The sequence below is a fragment of the Anomalospiza imberbis genome, unplaced genomic scaffold, assembly GCF_031753505.1.
Source record: "Anomalospiza imberbis isolate Cuckoo-Finch-1a 21T00152 unplaced genomic scaffold, ASM3175350v1 scaffold_115, whole genome shotgun sequence".
NCBI classification, from domain to species: Eukaryota; Metazoa; Chordata; class Aves; order Passeriformes; family Viduidae; genus Anomalospiza; species Anomalospiza imberbis.
The window spans coordinates 31,041-40,969 of NW_027099541.1; the positions used below are offsets into that span (position 1 = coordinate 31,041).

Below are 9,929 nucleotides of genomic sequence, written 5' to 3' on the forward strand. Positions count from 1 at the left end.
GTGGCCCACTATCAGCAGATGTCTTTCTGGAGGGAGGATTGATTGTGGAAGAGATAAGGAACAACTGCCCACTTCACACAAGACAACTGCCATACAGATGGCAAATAGAATACATCTTGCTTTTTTCGATCTGGGACAACAGCAGACAGGGAAGATGTGAAAAGGGTGTGTGTAAAGGCCTTTTAATTCACAGCTCCCACAGAGAGCTTTGGGGCTCACAGCGGGACAGAGACGGTTCTGCTCGCACCTCTGTCCAAAGGGGGGTAACACATCCTGCTGCAGGTGCTTGGCTTGGTCTCGGCAGGTCCAGGTGGATGCCAAACCTGCTCTTCACAGCCTTCTTCCTGCCCCTCTGCCAAGTGCAATGGGCCTTCAAGGACTGAAAGGAGCACAGAGAGCCAAAGGGGGATACTCGCACCTACCTCACTGGGAGCTCCCTGGGAAGCACTTTCCTTGAGAAGCAAGCCCCTTTCCTCCAAAGGCGTTTCCCCAAACGTGCAGCTTTTCTGGGGAACACCAACACACCCTCAAGAAACGCTGGCAAGGCTGAAAGACTTCAGGTCCTTTCAGGACAGGCACTCCAGCTCTAGCTCGTATTCCCCCAAGTGTGTTTCCAGGTGGAGGCTCAGACGTGCAGCCCCAGGCCTTCTACAAACACGGGCTGCTCGCTGCCTCTTTCTGCCGGATCGGTGCGTGTCTCACAAACGGGACGGGACCCTGACTGGTTGCAGACTTGTGATTTATTATCTGTCTGCATCATACAAGCAAAAAGCAAGAGGCACAGGAAAATGACAACACCCATGCAAACACAGATCACAGACAAGATGGCAGCCCATGCAAAGCCTTTTTATACCCATTCTTTGAACCAATAGCATAAAAGAAAAGGTGTAAAGTCGTTATACTCTAAGCAATTAGAAAAGGACCCACGTGGGTTTAACATAAACAAAAAGGACTTCTATGAACCTCAAACAATACACAATAATTCGTTCTTTAAGATGGAAACTTGTTCTATCTTTGCAAAGCATATATCTAGGACTTTCCACATCTTGAGCTATCAATACGTTCTTGTTCTTTCTTGTTCCTTATGATAAATATCAATGTATTCACTTGGTTCTTAACTTCCTAGCTTTCTCAGAAGGTGTAGAAATTTCCCAGCCTTTCTCAGCTTTGGAAAGTGTCTTTTACCTTTTTATATTCCTACACCTCTTCAGCTGCCTCAACTCCTGCCTGCGCTCACGGCACCAAAACCAGGCTGTTCCCGGCCACAGACCAGAGCCCTGTTCCCACGGGACGCTCTTGCCAGCACCTTCCAGCACGCAGTGTTTTTCATGCCTGCTCCCAACAGGCTTTGGAAAGCAGAGTCCAACCTGGCTGCCTCTGCCACCAGCACACCCCAAACACAGGCGGAGGAAGAAGCAGCAGGGGCTGTTTTGCGGCCATGCCCAAGAGAAACTGGAAGGGCGCCCTCCCTGTGGGCTCACTTGGTTTGCTTTCTGACTGGCTCTGAGCCTGGGGCTGCCATTCCTCACTTGTGGGGACCAGAACCACACCCAGGATCCCGGCACTGCCTGACAGCGCTCCAGGCACTGGCACGGTCGCGCGTCCGAGTCTCGGGCACCGCGCTGCTGCTTCATTTGCCCTCAGGCACACCCAAAGCTCCCTGTTAAGCCCGGATGGTCGCTGGTTCTGCCCTCTTCCTCATCCTGTACAGGGATGGAGCACTGCTGTGCTTTCAGGAAGCTATTCTTGAAAATTTCCAGCATTCCAAGCTCCTTTGCCCTCTGTGGATGCTTGCCATGGAATCCCTCACAGCTGGGTTCAGAGCATACTCAGGTTGGCTCTTCCAAATTCCAGGGGCTCCAGGGTGCTCAGCAAGATCTGCAGCTCCACAGCCTTGTGGAATTTCAGCACAGGCACCTTTCCAGCCTGATCTGCCCTCGTTCCTCTGTGTGTGTGCACAAACCATGGCATGGAAAAGGACGGCAGCAGGGGCCTGTGTGCCCCAGGGCTCGGGATTTGCGTCGCTTCAGCTCCACAGAGATGGAGGCAAAGTGAAGAAGCCAAACTCTTTATTAATGGAAAATGAAACTAAGGGACGAGCTGGGAGGGGAAAAAAGGGAATGGGCAGGGCTGAGGGCTTGCATTATGGAGCTGTCAAAAGGAAAAGCGGAAGGAAAACACAGGAATGGGCATGATCTGAGGGCTGGTGAGATGGAGCTGTGAAAATGGAGGGAGAATGGAGGGGAAAAAGTGGATGGACAGTGTGTGAGGGCTGGAGGGAGGGAGCTATCTACAGGCAGGGAGAGGGCTGAAGCCATGTGAGCTTCCCAGAGGCTCAGCTGTATCAATCATCAGCTGTGCCTGGAGCCCCAGTGGCAATGGGAGGTGGTGTCCTCTTCAGTGTCTCCTGGTGCTGCTCTTGGGGCACTGGTTCACCGGATCCAGAAAGCAACCCAATTTCTTCATCTTCTAGGCCTAACTGGGCTTGAATTTCAATGTCAGAGCAGGATGGGGTGGTATTATTCTTTGGAGACTGAAGGCCTGGAACAGAGAGCAAGAGAGCCATGGTCAGAGCCTGGATCTGCAGTGACCTGAGGAGACCGTTCTGCCACGGCCACCTCCCCCAACAATTGCCAAGGCCAAGAGAGAGGTGTTGGCAACAGGTCAGCAGCAAGCTGCTGGCCACAAATTCCACCCATGTCCCTGAAATCCCTGTGTGCTCTGCCCACGCCACCTCTCCTCCACACAGGGAGTGAAACCCGCCAGAGCTGGGGCAGAAATTCCCACTCCCTGCCCAAGCAATGCAGCTCTCCCCCCGCCAGCCCCCGCTGACAGCCCGCTGCCCTCACTCACCCTGACTGAGGGCGGGGAGCTCTTCCTGCTGCCCCCTCATCATGGGAAAGCCGGCCATCTCTGAGAACAAAGAGTTCATCTTGGCCCCAGCGGCACAGCTCCCTGCCAGCGGCGCTGCCAGCCCTGTGGCCACACGCCCTGGTGGCCCGGCAGGGCTCAGCCCGGGCCCTTGCCGCACGCTGCCGCCCCAGGGCACGGCTGCCGGAGGGCGGCAGCAGCGCCGAGGCCGGGCGGGGCTCCACGGCGCCGGGCCCGGATGGCGCTGCCGGGGCAGCAGCCGCGGCTGGGGCCGAGCTGAGGCGGGGCGGGGAGGGAGCCCGGGCTCGTGGCTCACCCAGGAACCTGACGGCCGCCTCTCGCAGGGGCTCCTGTGGGCTCTGCAGGTAGGGCAGGGCCCGGCGCAGGAGCTCGGCCACTCGGCTCCTGTCCTCTTCCAGCTGGAGAGAGCGGCAGGAGGGAAGGGTTGGCGCGGGCTCGGCCCCTGGGCCGGGCGCTCCCTGCGCCCTGCCCCGGCCTCCCCTGCCCGCACAGCCCCGAGGCCCGGCCAGCAGCCGCTGGCGCCGGGCTCTGGAGGCGGCAGAGGGCCGGCTGCTGCCCGGGGAGCCGCGGGGCCGCCCCGCAGCCCCGCTGGGCTGGAGCTCCATCGGCACCCGGCTGGGGCCCACGGGAGCCTGGAGAAGAGCCAGCGTGGCCTCTGGGTGCAGCACCGGGCAGGGGCACAGCTGCCAGCCCACACACCCAGCACCGCGCTCAGGGGGCTTCTCCAGGCTGAGCCTGGGGCTTCCAGGCCGTCCTTACCAGGACCTCAGCGAACTTCCACAGATTCCCCTTCTCCACCAGCTGCTCGAGATTCCTCCTCTCCAGGAACCTGGCCGCACAAAGCAGTGTTTCCCGAGAGGCCTGGAGAGCAGCAGAGACCCAGAGATGGCCACAAAGCCCATGGACCTGTGTCCCTGTGCCAAGGCCTGGAGGAGGCTGAAGCCCACCAGGCGCCAGGGCAGGAGGCAGCCGAGCCCCCTCCCAGCATCATAGGAATGCTCACCTTTGCCACGTGACAGTTCTCATCATGACAGTAGATTAAAAGTGCGTACAGGTTCCTGTTCACAATTGTCTTCAGGGGCTTTTTTCCCTCATCCACTACTGATTCCATCACTGTACGGAAGAGTTGAATGGAGAGCAACTGCACGTGGCTGTTGTCCTAGAGGAAAAGAAAAGACCTACACCAGCTACTCCAGGCCCACCTGGGCAATGGCCTGAAAATCCACAGGGCACAAAGTTTCTGGGAAGCACCCGATGCCTGCGGCTCAGGATGCAGAGCCTTACGTGGTCAAAGAGCAGAAGGAGTGCCTCAGCCAGCTTCGGAGCAGTGGTGCTGGATACCACGATGTGTTTGTGCTGGAGCATGTTCGTGAACACATGGAGGCTCATGCTGACCACCTCTCCATCTGCATCACCCAGCAGCCCCAGAAGGCTTTGAGATACATTGCGCATCCTACTGGCCTGTGTGGAACACAAGGCTGTGCTGGGAAGCCATGGACGGCTGCACGGCCAACACCGCCCTGGCTCTACAGCCCCACCCTGCTGCTGCAGGGCCCGCAGGCCAAAGGCCTGTCCCAAAGCAGCGGGGCAGGTGAGGCAGGAGAGCTGGCAGCAGCTGCCTCAGCTCCTGAAGCCCTGCCAGCCCAAGGGGCTGCTTTGCCCAGCGCAGCTTCAGCCGCTGCCCCCTTCTCACCATCGAGGGATCCTTGCTGGGCACCACGAGGCCTCTGAGCGCCAGGCGACGCCTCTGACTGCATTCACCCTGAAGGTACCTTGACGTGATCCTCAGGACGCTGCCACCACATTTACTCAAGTCTAGGCGCTGGAGGACCTGAAAGGCACAGGGCAGTGACAGGGGACCCGGCCGGCAGGAGCCCAGAACCGCACAGGGCTGGGCCCAGGCAGCAGCACAGGGCGTGGGCACCGTCCTGGCAGCTGTGGCTACGAGAGGGCAGAGAGCTGGGAGGCAGCTCAGCGAGGCAGCGCTGGCCAACAGGCTCACCTCCACAAGGAATGCCAGGAAGGGAAGATCCCAACACGGGTCCTCCCTGCTGAGATGCCGAAGCATGTGGATTGTGATGCGAGAGCACAAAGGCATAAAAACGCAGAGCATCTCCCTGGCAGTGGGGAAAAAGGCACCAAAGCCCTGAGGTGGGGAGACCAAACCTCTCCCAGGACTGACTCACAGAGGTCTGGTCATTCCCCAGCATCCCTGGAGGGGATGTGGGCGCTTTGAGAAACAGTCCCTCCTGGGCACCCTCCTCTCTCAGCCTTTTCCATTCTTCTTGGCCGTCCTTTGGTGACGAGCCCCTCTGGCCCAGGACCACAGGGACTGTGTGGGGCACAGGGCACAAATGCTGGGGGCAGTGGGGAGAAGGGGGTCTCACCTGGCCAACAGACCCACAGCGTAGTGCTGGGAGTCAGCACACAGCAGTGTGTCCCAGCCACCCATGTGCTCCATAGCCTCCACCACATTGTCACACCACAGTCGGCCGAGCAGAGCCTTCATGACCTGCACGGCAAACCTGTGTGCAGAGAAAAGCCCAGGTCACACTGGGAGCACTGGCGCTGGCCACAAGGGCACGGGAAGGACAGGAGGACGGGGACCTGTTGGGCTTGCTGGGAAGGCGGTGTTCCTCCTGGCATGCTCTCCAGAAGTTATCAACTTCCTCTGGTGGCATCTGCTGTGTGGTGATGACAACATGGAAGAGCAGTGCCACAAACAGGCGGGAGGAATAAAGGATCAATGCCTCGTGGCACTCAGGCACCTGGACAATCACCCAGATCACCAGAGTTGCCTGCAAGAGAAGCAGCCCAAGGCAGGGCTCAGTGCCGAGGTGTCCATGGGGCAGGGCCCAAGGGCAGACGCTGGGGAGCAGAAGGCCTGGTGCCCCCTGAGCCTGCCCCGAGCCCAGGTTTCAGCCCAGCGCCTGCGGCGTGGAGAGGATGGAGAGCTGCTGGAGAGGCGACCTGGGGGTGAGCAAAGGCCAGTTCCAGAAACTCACAGCCAGGGAAAAAATGTCCTTGTTGTCCCCATCAGAGGTGCACATTCTGGTCAGAGGCCAGTCCTCCATCACACAGAGCAGTGTTGACAGCACTTTCTCCACTGCTGGTCCCGATGAGCCTATGGCTCTCCACAGCACTGCAGCAGCTCTGTGGGATCAGAGCTCTGTGTCAGGGCCATGTCAGTCACAGCACCATGCCCTGTGCAGCTGTGGGGGCCCAGGTGACAGAGCCCTGGAGCCCTGAAGGGCAGGGAAGGAGCACTGGCAGCAGGCTCAGGAAACAGAGGGGCCCGAGGGTCCTGGGCCTCTCTGCCTGTCTGGCAGACCCCATGGGACAGGCTGTGCAGGGCCACGGGCCCTAAAGGCTGCTGAGCCCTGAGCTCTCCAGGCTCGTGGGCCCTGTACCTGTCACACGTTGGGGCACAGCGCAGGAGGGTCAGCACCACGTCAGCAGGGTGTTCTTCAGCCAGCCTCACAAGGTCAATTTGCAGCCTGGCATCCACAGAGACGTAGGTGACGAGACTCTGGTGGATGTTCTTCACCTTGGCTGGCACCTGGAGGAGGCATAGGGAAGACTTGGAGCACTGTTCAAGGGAGCAACTTCCCCAGCTTCCCCCAAGAAGTGCTTCCCTTCCCACCACACTGTGCTGGCCTCAAAGCCTGAGGGGGCCCAGAGACCCTGGCTTGAGGGGACACGCGATCCCGGCTGGCCTCCAGGTGTGGAGCCAGGCTGTTTACCTGCTGCTTGTGAGCAGAAACACTAGGTTCCTTGAAATAGTTGAATATGAGTTCCTGAATCAGAATGGGAGCAGGTGTGGTGTCAGTATTTGTAAGGCCCTGAGTCTCTTCATTGTCCCTGTTTGTGATGGCCACAACCTCAGTCATTGACGAGCTAAGAGCCTTTGCCCAGGTTTCAGTCGCTGAGGCGTCAGAGTCTTCTGAGCGCTCAGCCGAATCCGGGCTGACATCAGGCTCAGCCTGGAGCTCGGTCAGCCCCGAGTCAGGCTCGGCTGGGCCCTCAGCTGCTGTGCTGCCGGTCTTTCTCCGCCGAATGCGCAGGAACTTCCGGAACATCTGCAGGAGAACAAAGGACAGGGAAGCCCGGAGTGTTCCATGGAGTGCTCCAAGCGTGGTGCTCGGCTGAGCAGTGACAGCAGGCCCAGCCCAGGTGGGGATGGCTGCTGGTACCTTCAGGCTTCTGCGGAAGCGGCCACGGCTGGGTTCCTGCTCTTGTGTCCGGTCCAGGGCTGCACCTGGCAAAGAGCGAGCGCAGCCAGAGCTGAGGGGCTGCGGGAGAGGCCGGAGAACATAGCCCAGCCCCGCGCTCCCCAAGCAGGGGCAGCCAGGGATGCCCCAGGGGATGGAGCACGGCCACTGCAGGGTGTCTGCCTGGCCCCTCTTCCATCCTGTCCATGGGCATGTCCCCAGGGGATGGGATGGGATGGGATGGGATGGGATGGGATGGGATGGGATGGGATGGGATGGGATGGGATGGGGCCAAGCTGGCTGCAGCCATCAGCCCTGTGGCCCAGCTCTGCAACTCACCATCCTGCGGTGGCTGGAACTGCTCCAGTTCTTCATGCTGTTGTGCTGGGGCAGCTCCAGGGTCTTCCTTTTTTTTCTTCCTGAACACTTTGAACACACTGAGAAATCTGTTTGCCATGCCAGAGTATGACCTTGAGGGCACCTTCAAGGAAGATGGCAGGGTGATGTTCTGAGTCAACAAGTTGTGTAGTTGTGCCTTGAAGGCACCTGAGACAGAGAAACCTCAGCAAGGCTGCAGGACAGCAAGTCCTGCACTCTGGTCTGGAGGGCTCCTGCCACAATGACAGGAGACTCCTCGTTAAGGATTGTGGTCGCCAATTCCCTCAGTCTGGCTACGCGGGCACCTGCAAAAGAAAAGCCTCGGGAAGGCCACGGGCTGCCAAGTCCCGACGTCCTGCCACGAGGTCACCTGTAGGAATAACGCCTCGGGAAAGCTCCGGGTCAGACACAAACGAGCGCGCTGTGCGGGGGCTCCTCACGACACCGCTCTGTCCCGTCCTGTCCCGTCGCCTGCTCCGAGCACTGTGGCGTGCTCTTGTCACCGCCAGCTCCTATGTCCCCACGTGTCACAAAGGCAGGGCCCTTGGACACCTTGTCCCGTTCCATGCCATGGTGACTGTGCTGCAGCGTGTCACAAAGGGCCCTTGCACACACTGTTGCCACCTGCTGTGGGGCCGCCCCCAGCCCACCCTAAGTGGCCAAGGTTGGAAGGAATCCCTGGCCCCAGGTGTCTAAGACAGCCCAACAGGATCTTTAGGAGCAGCTCAAACCATCAGCACACCCTGCCCTGCTCTGCGGGATCAGGCCATTTAAGAATCCTCAATTCAGGAAGGCTTTACTTCTCATTGGGCCCCTGGAGTAGTTCCAAAATTTGCAAACTTCTGAAATTAATAGAGATTGCTGGGGAATGTGAATGATTTGGAAGTTTGTTCCCATCTAAAAGCAGCAACTCGTTTGCCTTAACACATTCCATTGAAAGTCACTCTGGAAACATAGCACTATACAGAGGCAAAAAGAAGACCATTCTTTGGTGTGCAAATGGTTTTCAATGAAGGGATGATAATATCGTCATTCTCTTAAGGAATAAAAGCTCTCAAGGATTGAAAGTCCATTAAGTGTTACAAAAGTAGCCCAAACAAATGAGTAGATGGAAAAAGGGCTCATCCACCCCAGTAGAGATATCTAAGTGGCCAATAAAGTACAGCTCTCCCATCTTGTTCCCTGCAGGAGAATCAGGACCATGAACGGAAATAGTCACAGATATTCCTTCTGCCCTCCATAAGCAAAGCAGCGCTAAACCACAAATGCTGCCTTCAAGCTGATTCAAATTCCAGCCTAGAACTCTCACCTTCCAGACAACTCCTTCCCCAACACGTCCCCCAAAACCAACCCCCCGCAAACACCCGCAGAGAAGCCCTCAACAGCCCGCCAGGACCCCCAGCTGTCCCCGTCCCTCCTCAAAGCTTTCCCACCATCCAGCAGACCCCCTGGTTCCCTGCATGTGCCGTGGAATGGCACTCTGAAGGATCTTCTCCGAGGAATTCCCTGGCAGCAAGCTCAGGCTGCCAGGCCTATGGATCCTGGCTCATCCTTCCCACCGAGCCTTCCTGTGCACGGCTTTTCCATTGGCACATCTGCGCTCAGCTCGGACTTCTCCACTCAGCCAGGGCTGCTGGTAAAGGATTGAGAGCAGCCTGGCAAGCTCTTTTTCCAGCTCCCTCTGTGCTCTTGGGGCAGGTAGAACATTCCACAGGAAAGCAACTGGTGCCACAGGGAGTGGGCGGCATCAGGCAGCTCTGGGGAGGCCCCTCAGGACTGCTGTACCCTGAGGGAACACTGTTGGCCATCCCCTGTGTGTATCTGCACAAGCTTAAAATCAGCTGCCTCAGCTGCCAGGACCTCTCTTGGCCAGCATCCTGACGTGGATGCAGGACTGCTGCGAGGCACTGCTGGGACCCAGCGGGACAGGACCGGCTGTCTCGTGTCCATGTAGCACCCCTCACGCAGCCAGGGCCATCCCGAAAGCAGACAGACGCTCCCGTGTCAGCAGAGAGGAGCAAGGAGCACTGGGCTCCTCTCAGGGTACCTCAGCTGGGCTCGCTCCACAACACGCCCCCATTGTAAGGCCTGCTGATGCCCAGCTGCCAGAAATGCCCACCTTGTGCTCTCCAAGATGCACAGGGAGAGCCAATGAGCAGGACACTTTGGGAGGCAAACCTTCCAAGCCTTTCTGAGGCCAGGCACGCACCAAGATCAGCCAAGACTCTCCACGCTGCCTGGCCCACCCAGCCCAGCTCTGTGCTGGCCCTGGGCCACAGCAGCTCCCTCCAAGCAGGAGGCAAATGCATATTGCCAAGAGCTGAAACCCAGCTGTCTTGGTTTGGAAAGACAGGTGTCTGCTAAGGAAGGCAGCAACCTCCCCTGAAATGGAAAAATGTAGACCTCTTCCCTCTGAATTGTTCCAAGTTTGAAATTAAGGGGAGCTCC

At 58.3% G+C, this 9,929-nt stretch overlaps 1 protein-coding gene and 1 long non-coding RNA gene across 2 annotated transcripts; both read right to left on the reverse strand.

Annotated features, from left to right (window-relative positions):
* Positions 1-625: 625 nt before the first annotated feature.
* LOC137465854 (uncharacterized) lies at positions 626-5,353 on the reverse strand. Its single transcript, XM_068177863.1, has 6 exons — positions 5,297-5,353; positions 4,586-4,723; positions 4,177-4,353; positions 3,840-4,051; positions 3,652-3,721; positions 626-751 (listed from the first exon to the last, which is right to left on the reverse strand). Exons 1-6 carry the CDS (start codon positions 5,351-5,353, stop codon positions 626-628), a joined length of 780 nt encoding a protein of 259 aa, XP_068033964.1.
* A 150-nt stretch (positions 5,354-5,503) lies between these two features.
* LOC137465861 (uncharacterized) lies at positions 5,504-6,448 on the reverse strand. The gene is made up of 3 exons (XR_010994859.1): positions 6,303-6,448; positions 5,898-6,045; positions 5,504-5,690 (listed from the first exon to the last, which is right to left on the reverse strand). It is a non-coding gene; the product is annotated as an uncharacterized lncRNA (long non-coding RNA).
* Positions 6,449-9,929: the final 3,481 nt, after the last annotated feature.